Source organism: Mobula hypostoma, chromosome 3, assembly GCF_963921235.1.
Source record: "Mobula hypostoma chromosome 3, sMobHyp1.1, whole genome shotgun sequence".
Taxonomy (NCBI): Eukaryota; Metazoa; Chordata; class Chondrichthyes; order Myliobatiformes; family Myliobatidae; genus Mobula; species Mobula hypostoma.
The window spans coordinates 188,112,879-188,135,315 of NC_086099.1; the positions used below are offsets into that span (position 1 = coordinate 188,112,879).

Sequence of the window (22,437 nt, forward strand, 5' to 3'; positions counted from 1 at the left end):
TCCGACTAGCAGAACTTGTCCTCACTCTAAATAATTTCTCCTTCGGGTCCTCCCACTTCCTTCAAGCAAAAGGGGTAGCCATGGGCACTCACATGGGTCCCAGCTATGCCTGCCTGTTGGCTATATGGAACAATCTATGTTGTGAGCCTACACCGGTGACCATCCTGCTGTTTTCCTATGCTACATTGATGACTGCATTGGCGCTGCTTCCTGCACCAATGCTGAACTCATCAATTTCTTCCACTTTGCCTCCAACTTCCACCCGCCCCTCAAACTTACCTGGTCCATTTCGGACATTTCCCTTCCCTATCTCGATCTCACTGTCTCTATTTCAGAAGACAGCTTATCCACCAATATCTATTATAAACCAATGGACTCTCACAGCTACCTGGACTAAACTTAGTCCCACCCTGCTACTTGTAAAAACTCCATCTCCTTCTCTCAACTCTTCTGTCTCCACCGCATCTGCTCTCAGGATGAGGCTTTTCATTCTAGAATGAAAGAAAGGGGCTTCCCTTCCTCCACCATCAACACTGCCCCCAACCGCATCGCTTCCATTTCACTTACGTAAGCTCTTACCCCATCCTCCCACCACACTACCAAGGATAGGGTTCCTCTTGTCCCCGCCTACCACACCACCAGACTCCGCGTCCAGCACATAATTTTCCGAAAATTCCGTCACCTCCACCCTGGATCCCACAACCAAACACATTTTTCCCTCCCACCCACTTTCTGCTTTCCACAGAGGTCTCTTGCTACGCAACTCCCTTCTCCATTCGTCCCTCCCCACTGATTTCCCTCCTGGCACTTATCCTTGCAAGAGGAACAAGTGCTACACCTGCCCTTACACCTCCTCCCTCACCACCATTCAGGGCCCCAAACAGTCCTCTAAATGAGGCTACATTTCACCTGAGAGTCTGTTGGGGGGTCATATGTTGTGTTCGGTGCTTCCGGTGTGACCTCTTGTATATCAGTGAGACCCGACGTACATTAGGAGCTGCTTCGTCGAGCATCTATGCTCCGTCTGCCAGAACAAGCGGGATCTCCCAGTGGCCACCCATTTTAATTCCACTTCCCATTCCCATTCCCATTCCGATATGTCCATCCATGGCCTCCTGCACTGTCGGGATAAGGTCACACTTAGGTTGGAGGAACAATACCTTGTATTCTGTTTAGGTAGCCTCCAATCTGATGGCATGAACATCGATTTCTCAGACTTCCAGTAATGCCTCCCCCCGCACCCCTTCACTATTTCCCATCCCCTTGTCCTTTTCTGATATTATCTCCTTGCCTGTCCATTGCCTCCTCCTGGTGCTGCTCCCCCTTCTCCCTTTCTTCTTACTTCCATGCCCTTCTGTCTCTTTCATCAATCAACTTCCCAGCTCTTTGCTTCATCACTCCCCTCCAAGTTTCACCTATCGCCTGGTTGTTTTTCTCTCCCCTCCCCCCACCTTTCAAATCTACTCCTCAGCTTTTTTTCTCCAGTCCTGCTGAAGGGTTTCAGCCTGAAACATCGACTGTGCTTTTTTCCATAGATGCTGCCTGACCTGCTGGGTTCCTCCGGCATTTTGTGTGTGTTGCTCAGATTTCCAGCATCTGCAGATTTTCTCTTGGAGTATTGTCGACAGTTTTGGGCCCCAGAACTCAGAAAGGATGTGTTGCCAATGCAGAGAGTCCAGAGGAAGTTCATAAGGATGATTCTGGGAATGAAGAGGTTAACATATGAGGAGCGTTTGGCAGCTTTGGGCCTGCACTCACTGGAATTTAGAAGAATGCGGGGGTATCTCATTGAAACCTACCGAATGTTGAAAGTACTAGATAGGATGGATGTGGAGAAGATGTTTCCTTTGGTGAGGATATCCAGAACTAAAGAGCACAGCCTCATTTTTGAGGGGCAATGCTTTAGAACAGAGGTAAGGAGGAGTTTTTTTTAGCCAGGAAGTAGTAAAGCTGTGGAATTCTCTGCCACAGACTGCGGTGGAGGCCAAGCCCATGCATATATTTAAGGCAAAAGTTGATCATTTCCTGATCAGTCAGGGCATCAAAGGATATGGTGAGAAGGCAGGTGTATAGGCTTGAGTGGGATCCGGGATCAGCCATGATGGAGTAACGGAACAGGCCTGATAGGCTGAATGGCCTGATTCTGCTCCCTTGTCTTATGGTCTTATAGGTTTAAGGTGAGAGGAGAAAGATTTATAGTAAGGGCAAATCTTCTATACAGAAAATGGAGGGTACGTGGAATAATCTTGTAGAAGAGGTGCTCAGGTCTGGTACAATTACATTGTTTAAAAAACATTTTAGTTATAGATGGATAGGAAAAGCTTAAAGGAATAAGAGCCAAATGCTGGCAAATGGGACTAGCCCAGGCAGGCACCTTGTTCAGCATGAATGACTTAAGCTGAAAGACCTGTTTCTATGTTGTATAAATCTATGATACCATCAACCTAATTTGATGAACCAGATGATGAAAGATATTAATTTAGAATTACTATTAAGACTGGCTGACATCTAGTACTTCATTAACAAAAGCAATAAATACCAACAGTGCAAACACGAGGAAATTTGCAGATGCTGGAATTTCAAGCAACACACATAAAAGTTGCTGGTGAACGCAGCAGGCCAGGCAGCATCTCTAGGAAGAGGTACAGTTGACGTTTTGGGCCGAGACCCTTCATCAGGCTAAGTCATCCATGCTGGACAAGGTGCCTGCCTGGACTAGTCCCATTTGCCAGCATTTGTCTCTTATTCCGTGAATACTAACAGTGAATAACTATGTTCCTCAAAGGAAGGTTAATTTGGATAAAGGGGATCTTTTTCATTAACACTAATCTCGCTGTCTGTAATATTATAGATGCCTCATTAAAGACTTCGAGCTTCGTCCAACTGTATCCGAGCTTCTGGAGCACCCATTCATTAAACAGGTTCAAGGGAAGGAGAAAGCCCTACAGAAACAATTGATGGAGCTGATAGACCTTCACCAGCAAATGGGCACCATTGAAAGGACAAGGTACTTAACATGTTTAATGCTCTGGGAGAAAATGGTTTTGCTGGTTTCAATTTTATATGTCATGTAATTTAGTGCATTTGAAGTGGTTGATATTGCTTTTGGAGAAATAAAAAATGATCACATCAATGAGAAAAATAACAACTTTTCCAATTTAACAGATTTATTCTTACACTTTGGAGATGTGAACTTTGGTAGGAATGCCAGCCTTTATTGTTAATTGCCTTGTTGGACAAGACCAACGTTTTGAATTGTTACAATTCTATTGTTGCAATTATGAGATCAATCTCTACATTTGAGCAGAAAGTCAGATAAAAGATATAAAATGCTGCAGAGCAGATCGGCTCCAACAGGACATTGGTAGAACCATTTGTAAATGGTTGGCATTCTCCTGCGCTGGTTCTCTTCCATTTACGCCAGTTCTAACATGTAAGAAGGGAAACCGCAGTCATCTCACTGGAAGAAAATGGAAACATTGAAATGAATGTCATTAACCCACAGTCTCTTTGTTCATTCTGAAATAAATTTGCCAAGTAACTTGAGGTGCACCATCCAATGATGTAGTACCTGCACACAAAAGAAACCTGATATGACTTCTATAGGATTCTGAAATTATTATTTTACACAAGTTCTGAAGGACACTGGGGTCTGAGCAAAGCTCCCACTCGTGCTAGATGGATGTATTTTATTGGCCCTAGGGACAGGTGGATGCTAGAGAGAGGGACTCATTCTTGGCATCCATTCTCACCTTACTTGATAAAAATTACAAACAACTTGACAAGGTCTTAGCATAACTTTTGAAATCACAACCCAAAAAATTCTAGCATAGACACACTAAACAAATTGAGCAACACACACAGAAAATACTGGTGAACACAGCAGGCCAGGCAACATCTATAGGAAGAGGTACAGTCGACGTTTCGGGCCAAGACCCTTCATCAGGACTAACTGAAAGAGATAATAAGAGATTTGAAAGTGGGAGGGGGAGGGGTAGATCCGAAATGATAGGAGAAGACGAGGGTGAGGGTTGGAGCTAAGAGCTGGAAAGTTGATTGGCAAAAGGGATACGAGGCTGGAGAAGGGAGAGGATCATGGGACGGAAGGCCTAGGGAGAAAGAAACGGGGAGGGGAGCCCAGAGGATGGAGAGCAGGAAAGGAGTTATAGTGAGAGGGACAGAGGGAGAAAAAAGAGAGAGAGAAAAAGGGGGGGGGGGGAGAGGAGAAATAATAAATAAATAAATAAATAAATAAATAATTATGGGATGGAGTACGAAGGAGAGGGGGGCATTAGCGGAAGTTAGAGAAGTCAATGTACATGACAAGTGTGCATGAACAAAGTGTGGTTATCAAACAGAGTGTGGTTATTTTTATGTTATGTCATTCTTATTCCTCAGGGTTTCCCCGCTGGTACTGAGCATGATATCTAATCACCTCCACTGTGCCATGCCTGAACTGATTCAGTGCTTCTTCTATTCTATCATCCAGATATTGTCTTGTGATGTGGATGAGAAATGATGATTTATAGGCCATTTGGGTACACTCTCGCGAGGAACATTAGCAGTGTTCCAGCTATTTATATGTTATTGATATGTGAATTCATTATCAAACCCTCTAGAGCTGAGTCTGATAGAATCAAAAAGACTTAGCCAAGAATTCATTGGAATAAAAATGTGTGAGGTAAGTAAACAATATGTTAAATAATTCTAAATTCCAGGTGGATTTGATGGGGATCAGAATCAGAAGTAGGCTTATTGTCACTGATGTATGTCATGAAACGTATTGTGAGTCAGCAGTACAGTACAAGACATAAAATGTTACTAAAAGTTACAATAAGAAAAAAAATAAATAACAAGTGCAAAAGAGGAATAATGAGGCAGTGTTCGTAGTGGCATAGTAGGGTAGCAGTTCACACAAAGTTTTATAGTGCAGCGATCACCGATCAGGATTTAATTCCTGCCACTGTCTATAAGGAGTTTGTACAGCATAGCTTTGCTTTAGGTGCTTTGGTTTCCTTCCACTTTCCAATGGCATGAGGTTTAGGGTTAGTGAGCTGCAGACATGCAATGTTGGCACCACATGCATGGTGACAGTTGCGGGCTTCCCCCAACACATCCTCAGATTATGTTGTGTGGATGCAAATGACATAATGTTGAAAGGCATGGACAGAGTGGATGTGGAAAAGTTTTTCCCATGATGGGGGAGTCTAGTACGAGAGGGCAAGACTTAAGGATTGAAGGGCGCCCATTCAGAACAGAAATGCGAAGACATTTTTTTAGTCAGAGGGTGGTGAATCTATGGAATTTGTTGCCACGGGCAGCAGTGGAGGCCAAGTCATTGGGTGTATTTAAGGCAGAGATTGATAGGTATCTGAGTAGCCAGGGAATCAAAGGTTATGGTGAGAAGGTGGGGGAGTGGGACTAAATGGGAGAATGGATCAGCTCATGATAAAATGGCGGAGCAGACTCGATGGGCCGAATGGCCGACTTCTGCTCCTTTGTTTTATGGTCTTATGGTCTTATTTGTCTGCATGTTTCGGTGTGCATGTAAGACAAATAAAGTGAATCTTGTCTTAAATCTTATGAAATTTGATGCCGCAGGGGAAGAAGAATTTCCTAAAACACTGAGACTGCGTCTTCAAGCTCTTGTACCTCCTCCCTGCTGGTAATAATAAAAAGAGATTATTGGCTACATGTGATTATTATACAGATTATATAGGAGATTGTACAGGTGATTATTGACTACAGGAGGAGGAAACCAAAGGATTTTTTTTGTGTGGCTATGTCTTTTGTTGCTTGCTATTTTGAATGTGCTGTGTGTATGTTTTGCACCTTGGCCCCAGGGGAGCACTGCTTCATTTGGCTGTATTCCCGTCAGGTTGAATGATAATTAAACTGGATTTGATTTGAAAAGACTACAAGAAGTAGTGAATACAGTCCATCATGGGTAAAGCCCTCCTTACCACTGAGCACATCTACTCTCAGAGGAAAGGAATATCCATCATCAAGGTTGCCCACCATCCAGGCCATGCTGTCTTCTCGCTGCTGCCACAGAGAGGAGGTACAGGAGCCTCAGGACCCACACCACCTGGTTCAAGAACAGTTATTACCCCTCAACCATCAGGCTTACTTATTTATTTATCTATCTGTTTGTCTGTTTGTTTATTTACTTAGCTAGCAACACAGTGCAGACTGGGTCCCTTCATCCCTCCAAGCCACACTGCCCTAGCAACTTCCGACAAACCTGATTAACCCTGGCATAATCACAGGTCAATTTGCGATGACCAATTAGCGTACCCAGTACATCTTTAAACTGTGGGAGGAAACCGAAACCCGGGATTAAACTCCAAACTCCAAAATGCCCCAAGCTGTATTAGTGTCATGGTAACTACAACACTGCCATGGTTCTTAACTTCACTCAGCCCATCACTGAACTGTTCACACAACCTATGTTCACACAACCTTCCTCTTCTTCATGGACACCCCGCTTTGGTCTTCTGCCTGCTCTGGATCTCTTTATTGCTAACTGCCGACGGGACATCAACCGTATCGACTTCACCGCACCTTGTCCCGATTCCAACCTCACTCCTTCGGAACGCTCTGCTCTCCACTCCCTCCGCACTAATCCTAAACTTACTATTAAACCCGCCGATAAGGGGGGTGCTGTTGTAGTCTGGCGTACTGACCTCTACCTTGCCGAGGCACAGCGACAACTCGCGGATACCTCCTCTTATTTACCCCTCGATCGTGACCCCACTAAGGAGCACCAGGCCATTGTCTCCCACGCCATCACCGACTTTATCCGCTCAGGGGATCTCCCATCCACTGCTACCAACCTTATAGTTCCCACACCTCGCACTTCCCGTTTCTACCTGCTACCCAAGATCCACAAACCTGCCTGTCCTGGCAGACCTATTGTCTCAGCTTGCTCCTGCCCCACCGAACTCATTTCTGCATACCTCGAGACGGTTTTATCCCCCCTTGTTCAATCCCTTCCTACCTATGTTCGTGACACTTCTCACGCTCTTAAACTTTTCGATGATTTTAAGTTCCCTGGCCCCCACCGCTTTATTTTCAGCATGGATGTCCAGTCCCTATATACTTCCATCCCCCATCAGGAAGGTCTCAAAGCTCTACGCTTCCTTTTGGATTCCAGACCTAATCAGTTCCCGTCTACCACCACTCTGCTCCGTCTAGCGGAATTAGTCCTTACTCTTAATAATTTCTCCTTTGGCTCCTCCCACTTCCTCCAAACTAAAGGTGTAGCTATGGGCACCCGTATGGGTCCTAGCTATGCCTGCCTTTTTGTTGGCTTTGTGGAACAATCTATGTTCCGTGCCTATTCTGGTATCTGTCCCCCACTTTTCCTTCGCTACGTCGACGACTGCATTGGCACTGCTTCCTGCACGCATGCAGAGCTCGTTGACTTTATTAACTTTGCCTCCAACTTTCACCCTGCCCTCAAGTTTACCTGGTCCATTTCCAACACCTCCCTCCCCTTTCTAGATCTTTCTGTCTCTGTCTCTGGAGACAGCTTATCCACTGATGTCTACTATAAGCCTACTGAGTCTCACAGCTATCTGGACTATTCCTCTTCTCACCCTGTCTCTTGCAAAAACGCCATCCCCTTCTCGCAATTCCTCCGTCTCAGCCGCATCTGCTCTCAGGATGAGGCTTTTCATTCTAGGACGAGGGAGATGTCTTCCTTTTTTAAAGAAAGGGGCTTCCCTTCCTCCACTATCAACTCTGCTCTTAAACGCATCTCCACCATTTCACGTACATCTGCTCTCACTCCATCCTCCTGCCACCCCACTAGGAATAGGGTTCCCCTGGTCCTCACCTACCACCGCACCAGCCTCCGGGTCCAACATATTATTCTCCATAACTTCCGCCACCTCCAGCGGGATCCCACCACTAAGCACATCTTTCCCTCCCCGCCTCTCTCTGCATTCCGCAGGGATCGCTCCCTACACAACTCCCTTGTCCATTCGTCCCCCCCATCCCTCCCCACTGATCTCCCTCCTGGCAGTTATCCGTGTAAGCGGAACAAGTGCTACACATGCCCTTAGACTTCCTCCCTTACCACCATTCAGGGCCCCAAACAGTCCTTCCAGGTGAGGCAACACTTCACCTGTGAGACGGCTGGGGTGATATACTGCGTCCGGTGCTCCCGATGTGGCCTTTTATATATTGGCGAGACCCGACGCAGACTGGGAGACCGCTTTGCTGAACACCTTCGCTCTGTCCGTCAGAGAAAGCAGGATCTCCCAGTGGCCACACATTTTAATTCCACATCCCATTCCCATTCTGACATGTCTATCCATGGCCTCCTCTGCTGTAAAGATGAAGCCACACTCAAGTTGGTTGAACAACACCTTATATTCCGTCTGGGTAGCCTCCAACCTGATGGCATGAACATCGACTTCTCTAACTTCCGCTAATGCCCCACCTCCCCCTCGTACCCCATCTGTTACTTATTTTTATACACACTTTCTTTCTCTCACTCTCCTTTTTCTCCCTCTGTCCCACTGAATATACCCCTTGCCCATCCTCTGGGTTCCCCCCCCCCGTCTTTCTTCCCAGACCTCCTGTCCCATGATCCTCTTGAATCCCTTTTGCCTATCACCTGTCCAGCTCTTGGCTCAATCCCTCCCCCTCCTGTCTTCTCCTATCATTTTGGATCTCCCCCTCCCCCTCCAACTTTCAAACCCCTTACTCACTCTTCCTTCAGTTAGTCCTGATGAAGGGTCTTGGCCTGAAACGTCGACTGCACCTCTTTCTAGAGATGCTGCCTGGCCTGCTGAGTTCACCAGTAACTTTTATGTGTGTTGCTTGAATTTCCAGCATCTGCATCTGAAGTTGTTTGCGTTTTTAAACACAACCTATGGAGTCACTTTCAAGGACACTTCACCTCATGTTCTCGATAGTTATTGCTTACTTGATTGGCCATGGCATCAAAGGTTATGTGGAGAAGGTCAGAGAATGGGGTTGAGGAGGGGAAAAAAGGATCAGCAATGATTGAATGGCGTAGCAGACTCAATGGGCTGAATGGTCTAATTCTGTTCCTTATGATCCTCATTTATTTACTATGATTTTGTGTTTTCTTTTTCTTTTTGACTTGCACAGTTTGTTGTCTTTTGCACTTTAGTTGTTTGTCCTTCTTGTTCTCTGCTTTCTTTCATTGTTCTGTTGTGTTTCTTTGTACTTACTCTCAATGCCCACAAGATAATGAATCTCAGTATTGTATATGGTAACAAATATGTATATTTGATAATAAATTTACTTTTCACTTTGAACTTGGATTTTTACTTTGAGAGGGCATGTCCCGGATAGTGAGACTTCTTAATGATAGATACTGCCCTCTTGAGGCACCACCTTTCGAAGTGACGGGGTGGGGGGGTGGTGAGTGGGAATGGAAATGTGGAGCAGGACTTCAAATTAGGTTCTTCAATGGATGACAACACAAAATCAATGCTCCACTCTCCACTACACCCTCCCCTCCAAAGAATACCAGCCTGGCTTCTAATGAGATTGTGAAAGGAGAAAGGCTGCCTTGTCTCTCAAGGGAACAGCTCTTTTGAAAATGACAGCAGCTGCAGTGATAATGTGATCTGGATAAACAAATTACATTTGCCCAGTGCTTTCAGCATCTCAAGGAGATTGTCGAGTACATAACTTTACAACTCTTCCCTTGGAGGGTCAGACACCCTGAGCCAATAGGCTGGTCAATAGACAATAGGCAATAGACAATAGGTGCAGGAGTAGGCCATTTGGCCCTGTGATCACTGTGATCATCCACAATCAGTATCCAGTTCCTGCCTTATCCCCACAACCTTTGATTCCGCTATCTTTAAGAGCTCTATCCATCTCTTTTTTGAAAGCATCCAGAGACTTGGCCTCCACAGCCTTCTGGGGCAGAGCATTCCATATATCCACCACTCTCTGGGTGAAAAAGTTTTTCCTCAACTCCGTTCTAAATGGCCTACCCCTTATGCTTAAACTGTGGCCTCTGGTTCTGGACTCACCCATCAGCGGGAACATGCTTCCTGCCTCCAGCGTGTCCAATCCCTTAATGATCTTATATATTTCAATAAGATCCCCTCTCAGCCTTCTAAATTCCAGAGTATACAAGCCCAGTTGCTCCAACCTTTCCACATATGACAGTCCCGCCATCCCGGGAATTAACCTTGTGAACCTACGCTGCACTCCCTCAATAGCAAGAATGTCCTTCTTCAAATTTGGAGACCAAAACTGCACACAGTACTCCAGGTGTGGTCTCACCAGGGCCCTGTACAGCTGCAGAAGGACCTCTTTGCTCTTATACTCAATTCCCCTTGTTATGAAGGTCAGCATGCCATTAGCTTTCTTCACTGCCTGCTGTACTTGCATGCTTGCTTTCAGTGACTGATATACAAGAACACCTAGATCTCGTTATACTTCCTCTTTTCCTAACTTGACTCCATTTAGATAATAATCTGCCTTCCTGTTCTTACCACCAAAGTGGATAACCTCACATTTATCCACATTAAACTGCATCTGTCATGCATCTGCCCACTCACCCAGCCTGTCCAAGTCACCCTGCATTCTCATAACATCCTCCTCACATTTCACACTGCCACCCAGCTTTGTGTCATCGGCAAATTTGCTAATGTTACTTTTACTTCCCTCATCTAAATCATTAATATATATTGTAAACAGCTGCGATCCCAGCACTGAACCCTGTGGTACCCCACTGGTCACCGCCTGCCATTCCGAAAGGGACCCGTTAATCGCTACTCTTTGTTTTCTGTCAGCCAGCCAATTTTCAATCCATGTCAGTACTCTGCCCCCAATACCATGTGTCAGGGTACTTGGCGGTACCCTCAAGGGAAAATCTTGCCTACAAATCTGTTGGAATTCTTCAAAGAAATAACAAGCAGGATAATGAAGGAGGATCAGTTGATGTTGTGTACTTGGATTTTCAGAAGTCCTTTGACAAGGTGCCACATGAGGCTGCTATACATGTAATAAGCATATGTAATGGTATTATAAGAAAGATTCTAGCATGGATAAAGCAGTGACTGATTGACAGGAGGCAAAGTGTGGGAATAAACGAAGCGTTTTCTGGTTGGCTGCCAGTGACTAGCAGTGTTCCACAGGCGTTTCTGTTGGGACAAATTCTTTTTACATTTTATGTCAATGATTTGGATGATGGAATTGATGGCTTTGTTACAAAATTTGCAGATGATTTGAAGGTAGGTGGAGAGGCGAGTAGTTTTCAGGAAGTAGAGAGGCTACAGAAGGACTCAGACAGTTTAGGAGAATAGATAAAGAAACGGCAGATGGAATACAGTGTCGGGAAATGTGTAGTCATGCACTTCGTTAGAAGAAATGAAAGTGTTGACTATTTTCTAAATAGCGAGAAAATACAAAAAACTGAGTTGCAAAGGGATTTGTGAGTCCTTGTGCAGAATTCCCTAAAGGTTAGTTTGCAGGTTGTGTCTGTGGTGAGGAAGGCAAATGCAATGTTAGCATTCATTTCAAGAGGTCTAGAATATAAAAGCCAGGATGTAACATTAAGACTTTATAAAGCACTGATGAGCCTTCACTTGGAGTATTATGGATAGTTTTACACCCCTTATCTTAGAAAGGATGTACTAGCATTAAAGAGGGTTCAAAGGAAGTTCACAGAAATCACTCTGGTATTGAATGGCTTGTCATATATAGAGCATTTGGGCCTGTATTCACTAGAACTCAAAAGAATAAGAGGTGGCCTCATTGAAATCTATTGAACGGTGAAAGGCCTTGATAGAGTGGATGTGGAAAGGACGTTTCCTACAGTGAAAGAATCTAGGACTCGAGGACCCAGCCTCAGAATAGAGGGGCATCCTTTTAGAATGGCGATGAGGAGGAATTTCTTTAGCCACACATTGGTGAATCGGTGGAATTCTTCGCCACAGGCAACTATGGAGGCCAAATCTTTATGTATATTTAAGGCAGAGTTTGATAAATTCTTGATTGATCAGGGCATGATGGGATACGGGAAGAAGGCAGGAGGTTGGGCTAAGAAGAAAATTGGATCAGCCGTGATGAAATGTCGGAGCAGATACAGTTTGTCAAATGACCTAATTCTGCTCCTGCATCTTATCGTCTTATATATGGCTACAATGAAGAAGCAGTTGAAACAGGAGAAGCCAGAGTAAAGTTGAGTGGCTTTGAAGAGCTGTAGGATAAAGGTAGGATGCAGAGATCACACTAACCAACTTGACCACAGTTCTCCAGGATTTCAATCAATACAAGAGGATTGCCTGCAACTATGATACACAGAGCAAGAGTCTCTTTCAAAAGCAAACATAATAGCTAAGAGCTTTATTTCTTTGTGGAGTGAAAAAGGATGAGAGGTAGTTTTAAAGAGGTGTACAAGAGGAGAAGAGGCAATGGGATAGGATAAATAGCCAGTGCCTTTTTTCCCAGGGCAGAAATGACTAATACCAGAGGGCTTAATTTTAAGATAATAGGAGGAAAGTGTAGGGGAGTGGGTTGACAGAGGTAAGTTCTTTACACAGAGTGTGGGACGTGCATGGAACGCTGTGCTACGGGTGGTGGGAGAGGCAGATACACTAGGGGCATTTAAGAAACTCTTACCTAGGAACAAGGATGATAAAAATATGGAAGGCTATGTTGGAGGGAACAGTTAGAGTGATCTTAGAGTAGATTAAAAGTTTGCACAACATTGTGGGCTGAAAGCTCTGTGCTGTGCTGTAATGTTCTATGTTCTGCTTTAGCAATGCAATAACATACAGTAAATACAACAAATAATTTTATAGCCTTAGGAAGCTTAACATGCTCATAGCTTGGGTGCAAGTCCATTGCTCACTGAAAGTGGTGGTACAGGTGGCTAGGACATTGAAAAAGGATTGCCTTCATATGCTGACTCATTGAGAATAAGAATTAGGATTCAAGACGTTCTGCAGATGGTGGACACACCCAAAATGCTGGAAGAATTCAACAGGTCACACAGAATCTGGGGGGAGAATAAACAAACAAGGAACATTTTGGGTTGAAACCCTTCATCAGGATATTTGCATTAACGAGTAGGTGTACCTAATAAAGTGGCCACTGAATGCAAATTGTAAGTGAAACATTTCCAAGGACCATACAACACTCTATTCAGGCCTATTTTCAGACTGGTCAAATGAATGCTTCCCAGTCTGTTCTCTGATCCGTTACGTGTCTTCCTGTCAATCTCTGACCAGCTTTCTGAAAATGCAGAGGAGAGAGGGAATGCTTGTCCAGCGGATCAGAGGTAGAAGAATGAGGTTAAAATCATCAATTACTCTGACAAGCAGCTGGGCATATGGGAAGAGGAATCTGATAGGAGAGGACTGTAGATCATGAGAGAAAGGGAAGAGGAAGACACTAAAGGAGGATGATGGGCAGGTGAGGAGGAGAGAAAGGGTAAAAGGGGTACCAGAATGGAAAAACAGAGAAAGGAGAGGGGTAGGAAATTACCAAAAGTTCAAGAAATCAGTGCTTATGCCCTCAGGTTGCAGGCTGCCCAGATAGAAAATGAGGTTTTGCTCCTCCAACCTGAGTGTTGCCTCATTGTGGCAGAAGTTTTAGTTTTCACCGAAACGTGGTTAACCAACAACATGCTGACTCGGTGTTTCAGCTCAACGGGATGACTCTCTGCCATGCGGACAGGAACTCCGTCAGGAAAATCTGAAGGAAGTGGTGTCTGTGTGTGCACTAACAAAGGTTGGTGCATGAACTCATCCGTAATTATCAGTCACAGTTTTGGGGACATTGAGCGACTTACAATTAAATGCCGGCCACATTACCTGCTCAGGAAGTTACTGATATATTCATCACCACTGTCTACATTCCCCTGAGTGCAAATACCAAGGAAGCACTGGGGGAGCTTTACAGTACCATCAGCTCTCTATAAAACAAACATCTAGATGATCCCTTCATAATTACAGGAGACTTCAATCATGTTAACCTGCGGGATATTTTACCAGAATTCCACCGACACATCACCATGGCCGCTAGGGAAACAAAGGGACAGGCCCATGTTTATATAAAAAGATAAAAAGAGTTACTTATAAAGCCATCCAACATCCTCAGATTGGCATCTTTGACCATCTTTCTGTAATGTTAATCCCAGCATAGCTGATGAATTGGAGAAACTAGTCTAGAGGACCATCACTGTATGTCCTAATGAGGCAACTTGTATCTTCAGAACTGTTTTGAATGGACTGACTGGCAGATGTTGAAGGTGATCACCATACATGGAGAGGACACAGACCTCAATGAATATGCCTCATCTATCATAGGCTACATCAGTGAGTGTGTAGATAAAGTTGATACATCGAGAATGATCATATCATGGCCCAACCAGAAGCTCTGGCTGAACGCAAAGATGGGTTCCCCGGGACTCTGCCTTCTAGTCTGTTGACAGAACAGCTCTCAGAGCAGCCACAGGAAACCTCATAGTAGGCATTAAGTGGACCAGGGCTGCCTATACACAAAACTTTCAAGACCACCTGTCCGATAATGATCCCCAGCGTATGTGACTGGGCGTTAAGGGCATACTGTTTACAGAAGGAAAAACAGCATGGACTGTCCCAGCGACACCGGCCACGAAAGCTGCCCCTCTCCCAGGTGAGCAGCCACTGTCTGTAACAGCAGCAGACATAAGAAGGACTATGCAGAGAGTCAACTCCTTTACAGCGGCTGAGCCAGACTACATCCCAGGCCAAGTAGTCAGGAAGCTCACTGTCATCTTCAATGCTTCATTCATCCAGGCTGCTGTCCCCACATGCTTCAAATCAACCACCATCATCCTCTACCAAAGAACGCTACATCTTCAGTACTAAATAACTACTGTCAGGTGGTACTGACACCAACCATCAGGAAGAGCCCTGAATGGTTGATAATGGTACATATCAAAAGCTCCATTCCTGCCACATTGGACAGTCACCAATATGCTTACCGACAGAACTGCTCGACAACAGATGCCCTAGCATCTGTCATGCACCTGGCCCTGATGTACCTAGAAAACAAGGATTCTTATGTCAGAATGCTGTTTCTGAACTTCAGTTTGGCACTCAACACCACTGTCCCACAGACTTACCTCAGTCTAAATACACCACGGTGCGACTGGGTGTTGGACTTGATAATGAACAGATCTGAGATGGTCAGGATGCACAACTGCTGCTCCCTCCCCGTCATCCTTGATACAAGTGTGCCCCGGGGCTGTGTGCTGAACCCATTGCTGTACACTCTGCTCGTACTTGACCGCATGGCCAAATGCCCGAGCGATCACATTGCCAATTTCACCGATGGCACGACAGTAGTGGGGCTTGTTATGTTTTGTAACTCAAAAACTAATCAAAAGAAAAACACGTGGCCTGGGATAACTCATGTACTCTTTTTACCCTTAGAGAGGCGTACACTTATGATGTGGTGGTGTAATGACGTATTCTATTCACATACTTTTACATATAACCCGTAATGAATTACGTAGACAACAAAGAATGCTTAATCAAACAATAAAAATATTACTGAATTATTCAATACACAACATTCCTCTGCTCAGCAATAAACTCCAACTCAATATGGAATGCATCTCAACTTAGATACATATATATATTTCTATATATACAGTATACTATATAGACATGCACTGCATAGTAAATTTTAAATTGTCCCATTAAGGTCTAAGGATTTAATCACTGTGGAGGCTTCCTTACTCTTCTGCGATAACGACTTTCCTGACAAAGGTATCACTCACTGTGTTTGGTAGGTGAGACTTGTGGCTGTGAAATAATCTCAAGTTCTGGTGCCTTCTCCATGGCGGTTGTAAAAGTTGACTCTGGGACTGCAGGATGTGATTCTGACAGCTCAGGACACCTTTCTTTCAGATGTGTTAGCATCCCAGTGTATGGCAAGCTGCTCGATCTGCTGATCTATTCCAGGCCACCAGACAAAGTGTCAAGCCAAGACTTTCATACTGATCATGCCTAGATGAGCAGCGTGTAGCTCCAGCAACACTTTTGCTCTCAGCTTAAATAGTACAACAACTTTCAATCCTCACATAAGGCAACGACCATCAAGGGCAAGTTCATCCCGGCACTAATAAAAATGTTTGAACTGAGATTTCTGCTCTACATTCCAGCCATTTTGAGTGGCCATTTGGACTTGGGACAGTGTGTGGACTTCTCTGGTTTCCCTTTTGATCATCTCTGCTGTAAATAGAAGGCTTTCAATTTGCATTAGGGACAATATGTCAAGAGGAGTGTCCTCTTTTTTAAATGTTTCAGTTATTTCCTTTACCAAAGTAAAAGGGACAATCCATCTGCATCTTCATGCTTAGTTGTCCAAGTTTCTGTAATTGCATCCTCCAAGAAACAGAGCTCGTCTCTGCATTTGTGCCGCTGCTGTTAGTGGAGCACCCTTCTGTGGATTGAAAATAGACACTGGTGGCTGATATCAGTAATCAGGGTAAACTCCCTCCCATACAAGTACTGGTGGAAACATTTTACATCCCAAACCAGACTCAAGGCCTCTCTGTCAATCTGTGTGTAATTTTTCTCTGCAGTGGCAAGGGAACATGAATGAAAGGCTATAGGGTGTTCATTTCCATCACTCATCACTTGACATGACTGCATGTTTACCATGAGCTGAGGCATCATTGGTAAACTTCACTGGACGTTGTGGATCATTATCTGTGAGCACAGTGTCTAACATCACCACTTCCTTTAACTTTTTGAAAGCCACCTCACACTGCTTTGTCCATTGCCATTTCTTCCTGGTCTGTAGTAATGAGTTCAAAGGGTAGAGCACAGTAGCCAGATTTGGCAGGAACCTGTTATAGAAATTAACAAATTTGAAAAAGGACTGCAGCTGTGACACGTCCTTTGGCCTTGGTGCATCCACCACTGCTTGAATTTCAACAGCAATCTTGTGTAATCCTGTATGTCAATGGTGTGACCACAATAAGAGATTCGTGCTTTAAAGAATTCACACTTGTTGTATTGGGCTCTGAGCCCATAATCTTCTAATCTTTTCAGCACTGTCTTGAGATTTTAGAAATGTTTCTTGTCATCCTTAGCAGCAACAATTCTGAGTGTTTGGCAGCCTTGCAGTGCCTGATCTATAGCTTTCTTGCACATGCTAACTCTAAAAAAAAGTTCAGTGGTTCAAATGTTCATTGGATTAGTAGTCCCAGTTAATAACTGAGAATGTATACAGTGTACAACCTGACATTCTTACTCTTCAGAGACATCCACAAAACAGAAGAAATGTGAATGAATAGCAGAAAAATGTTGGAACCCCAAAGCTCCCCTCCCATGCACAAACATCAACACTTGTCCCTTCCCCTTGCCCACTTGCCTCAGCAAAAGCATCAGTTTCCCACCACCTGCCATTCAAACAATAGGAAAGACCCTAAAGAAGCCATGATCTAGAGTCCATCAAGAAAAAACACATCAGATTTCCACAGGCTCTCTCCCTCACTAACAAGGGAGAGAGGGGTATCACTTCTGTCACAGTGAGAGGGGAGGCCTTATAAGTCTCAAAATCATAAGTTTATAAGTAATAACCTTATTATAGTAAGAAAGTCCTTTGTGAATGTTTATGGTGAGAAGCACTTCGGACTTTTCTTCTATCTCCATCTGTAGGTAAGCCACAGCTAAGTCCACTGTGCAGGTGTTTTTCTTCAGAAATATTTGCAAAGATATCCTCTATCCTGGGTTGAGGGTCTTGATCTCCTGTATTTTCAGTACTGGATTGATGGTGTTCCTAAAATCACCACAGATCCTGACAGAACCATCCTTCTTGGATTCTGGGACCACTGACATTGTCCATGGGCTCCATTCAACCTTGAAAAGAATTTCTTCAGCTGCCATGCGACTTAGCTCACTGGCTACTTTATCACAGATGGTATAATGAACCGTACAGGCTTTCTAAAACATTGGCATTTTTATTTAACACTATTTTACCCTTAGTATATTTGAGTTTTCCAATTCTATCCTTGAACACTGCTGTGACATCATCCAGTACCTTTTTTAATTCACTTTCAGTTGACTCTATTCAGGGATTGTGTTATTCAAATGGTAGACTGATCTCCAATCAAGTTGTAGTTGCCTCAGCCAATCATATCTCCACAATGATGACCCTCCTGTTTTTATCACATACAAGCCCAATGTAGTTTGTTAGTTATTGTAGTTCACTGCAACGAATGTCCTTCCCCCAGGAGTTATATTTCTCCAGTACAAGTTCTTGGATATCTGCAGGCTTCATTTCAGTATCTTTTAAACGCCATTCAAACTTACTTTGTGAAATTACTTAAACAGTTGAGCCAGTTTCCAATTCCTTTGTAATTGATTTGCCGTTCACTTCTAGTGTAAGTTATATTGTTTGTCTATTGTCAGTCTTCACATCTAAATCTCAAGGCTACTCAGTCCTGTGTCACTCTTATTGTTATCAGACTTTTTATCAACAGGATGCAGATTAGTGCTCATTTTGAAACTGCAACTTTACTTTTTATCATTTTCTCTTCCCTGTGCAGTCCATTTGTTCTTGACTGTGTGATATACTCTTTGTATCTGTCCTACTTTGTTGAATTTTCTGCAAGTTTTGTCTTTAAACCAGCAATGGTCTTGTGTATGTGACACCTTACCATAAAGATAATACAATTTGTTCAGCCAGGCAGGTTTCTGTTTAAACATTGCAATTTTGTTCATGCTCATTTTCATTCCTGATTGCAACTCAATTGTGTCTCTGTTTACTGTTTCTATTGATACAGTGATTTCAATTGCTCTTTTAAATGTAAGTTATGCTTCAGTTATGCTCCATTTTGAATGCTTTCTTGTAAAATTCCATAAACTGAATGATCTCTCACTGCATCATTAAGCACAGTACTGAACTGATAATGCTCAGACTACTTCTTCATTTCAGCTACACACATTGAAATGGACACCTCTTCTTTCTTGATTCCACTTATGTAACCTGAAGTGTTCTGCAATTAACAATGGTTTTCGATCCTGCATTAACAATGGTTCCTGTATTAATTTCATGATATCAGCAAAGCTCATTTCAGCTGATTTGGTTGGAGCAATCAAACTTCTAAGCATACCATATGCCCTTTCACCCATCACCCAATGTACTCAGCAAAACTAGCACCTGCTTTTCATTGTTTCATTTGCTACAAATTATTGCTCAATTCACTCAGTAAACAATATCCAGTTATCTCTTGTGCAATCAAATGTGTGTATCTTTCTGATGTAGCCAGCTATTTCTACTTCTTTTGTTTTATGAATGACGCCATGATTTTTATCTGTCTTCTGTCTTTTTTTTAACTCCGTCTTGCTGTGCTTCAACAGGTAGGTAGTTGTCTCAGGTTCATTTTAATAACTACTCATTGCTACTGTTATGTTTTGTAATTCCAAAATTAATTGAAAGAAAAACATGGTGCCAGGGATAATTTGTTTACTCTTAGTTTTTTTACTTTTATCGAGATGTGCACTTATGATCTGGTAGTGTAACGATGCATACCATTCACATACTTTTGCATATAACCTGTTTTGGCATGAGAAGGATGGGGTGATCACAGATGTGTTGAAACTGGAGGAAATGCATGTGAGGGCAGTATTGATGGCAGCATTGATGATGATGGAAGGGAAACCCTTTCTTTGAAGAAGAACGTCTCAGATGCCCTAGAATAGAAAGACTCACCCTGAGAACAGATGTTGAGGAGATGGAGAAACTGAAAAGAGGGAATAGCAGTGTGGGAAGTGGTAAAGAAAAGTGGGGAGTGATTAAAGGAAATCAGAGAAATTGATGTTCATGCAATCAGGTTTGAGAAATATGAGGTGTTGCTCCTCTAACGTGAGTTTGACCACCTTCCCTTCCAGTCCTGATAAAGTGTCTTGGCCCAAAAGATTGTCTGTTTGCTCCCCTCTATAGATGCTGCCTGCACTGCTGTGTTCGTCCAGCATTTTATAAGAGTTGGGATGTCATGCTGCTATTGTACAAAATATTGTTTAAACCACAGTCATGGTTCCCACGCTATAGGAAGGATTTGGTAGCACTAGAGACAGTTCAAAATAGACTCACCTAGAAATGGCCTGGAATAGAGCATTGTAATTCTACAGAGAGTTGGATTGGCTCCATTGATTCCTATTGGAGGAGATTGAGGGGTCACCAAAATGATGTACGAGAGAGAATAGACTCTTTTTCCCAAAGTAGAGGAGTCTTAAACTAGAGGATGTAGTTTTAAAGTAAGAAAGGAGAAATTTAAATGAGATCTGAGTGGTATATTTTGCACACAAATGATGGCAGTTATCTGGAAAGAGTTGCTGGAGGCAGATACAATTACAACATTTAAAAGGCAGTTGGGCAGGTACTTGGAGAGGAAAAGACGAGAGGGATACGGGCCCAATGTGGCATCACAGTTGTCAATTTTCTGTGGCGAACAATCCTATGAATCATGATCTTATGATTATCAGAATCAGGTTTAATATCACCAGCATATGTCATGAATCTTGTTAACTTTGTGGCAGCAGTACAATGCAATACATGATAAATATAGAAAAAATGAAATACAGTAAGTATATACAGTAAGTACATAGTTGTGCAAAAACAGAAATTTTAAAAAAAGTTGTGAGGTAGTGTTCATGGATTCAATGTCCATTTAGAAATTGGATGACAGAGGGGAAGAAGCTGTTCCTGAATCGCTGAGTGTGTGCCTTCAAGCTTCTGTATCTCCCACCTGATGGTAGCAATGATAAGAGGGCATGCCCTGAGTGATGGCTGTCCTTGATGATGGATGCCACTTCTCTGAGCACTGTTCCTTGAAGATGTCTTGAATACTGAATAGCCTAGCAACCATGATGGAGCTGACTAATTTTACAACATTCTGCAGCTTACTTTGATCCTGTGCAGTAGCCCTCCCCCCATACCAGATGACGATGCAGCCAGTCAGAACGCTCTTCACTGTATGTCTGTAGAAGTTTTTGAGTGGTTTAGGTGACAAACCAACTCCTCAAATTCCTAATGAAATAGAGCCTCTGTCTTGCCTTCTTTATGGCTGCATGGATATGTTGCGGCCAGGTTAGATCCTCAGATATTGACACCCAGGAACTTGAAATTGCTCACTCTCTCCACTTCTGATCCCTCTATGAGTACTTGTTTGTGTTCCCTCGTCCTGCCCTTTCTGAAGTCCACAATCTGCTCTTTGGTCTTACTGATGTTGAGTGCAAGGCTGCTGCTGTGACACCAAATCAAAAATCAAATCAAATCAAATCAAGTTTAATTTTCATTCAGACCATACATGGACACAGTCAAACGGGCCAGCATTCCTCTGGGGCCAAGTTGCATAAAATACATTCAAAACAGTGAGAGAGGGAGAAAAACCCACACAATCGTTACACAAGGAAACACATCTATAGTCCAAGTCCCAAAGTGACAAGCAAATTGATGGTCCAAGTCCTGGCAATCCAGTCTGTCCTTCTGCCAGTCTAACACTGGAGGGCAGCACTGATGGTAGAAGCCAGTTCCTAACTGAGCACAGACCCCACACTACACCTCGTCCAGTGTTGTCTCACCTGGACTGCAGCAGCCTGAGGCCTTGTCCTTGCTACAACTGAGGCCAGCCTACTGCCTCATTGCCTGTCTCACCACCAAACTGGCCTGCAGCATCTTGCATTGTCAATGTGCAACTGAGTCTTGCAAGGGAAGCATCCAAGAGTCACTCACAGATACAATGCGTGCTGCTTTTGCACACCAGCTCCGATGTCTTTGAGTAGCCGGCAGCAGCATGGTCTGCACCCAGATCAGCTCCTCCAAACCTTCTCCAGCCCATCCGCCGGCTTCTCCTTCCCCAGCCAACATTATGTTAAAATGTTAATATTCAAAGTACTTTCAATGTTTAAATGTCATCTATTTCTATTTCTGTTTTGAGAGATAATTTTTTTTACTTGGGCACCAATGACATTGAAGTTACGATGATGTGTTGGTCTTGTTAGCTGCTAGAATTGTGCCTAGGCTAACATATCTGCTGCTACCAGGTAAATGGACATTTGAAAAGATCAGCTGGAATTTTTCAATTTATTTTTAATTAACAGTACTGACAGATTAGCTTCATTCAAATTAAAAGTCAGGAAATAAAATAATTGTTGGCACATTGCACAATACAAAATATCAGTTCTTAAATCTTCTGATTCATTTCTCTCTGAAATAGTTTATCGTCTTAACATTTGAATTTAGATACTTCATTGAATGGATCCAAGAGTATTGAATATGCAATTGCCATTGTCTCTAAGTAAATTAAACCCATTAAACAAAAACAGGCAAGGCTAGGCATATACAGAAAATGTTCCTGCTGAAAAGTGAAAAGATTTTTAACATGCTTGAAAAGGCTTCCTTTACCAGGATTAATAGATGAAAGATAAG

General features: G+C 43.4%; 1 protein-coding gene across 1 annotated transcript in view; it reads left to right on the forward strand.

Annotated features, from left to right (window-relative positions):
• The window catches only part of myo3a (myosin IIIA), a 437,289-nt gene that overhangs the window by 194,709 nt on the left and 220,143 nt on the right, over window positions 1–22,437 (forward strand). The window contains exon 9 of the mRNA XM_063042509.1: window positions 2,852–3,007. Coding sequence (XP_062898579.1) covers window positions 2,852–3,007 — 156 coding nt within the window. The remainder of the gene's footprint in view (window positions 1–2,851; window positions 3,008–22,437) is intronic.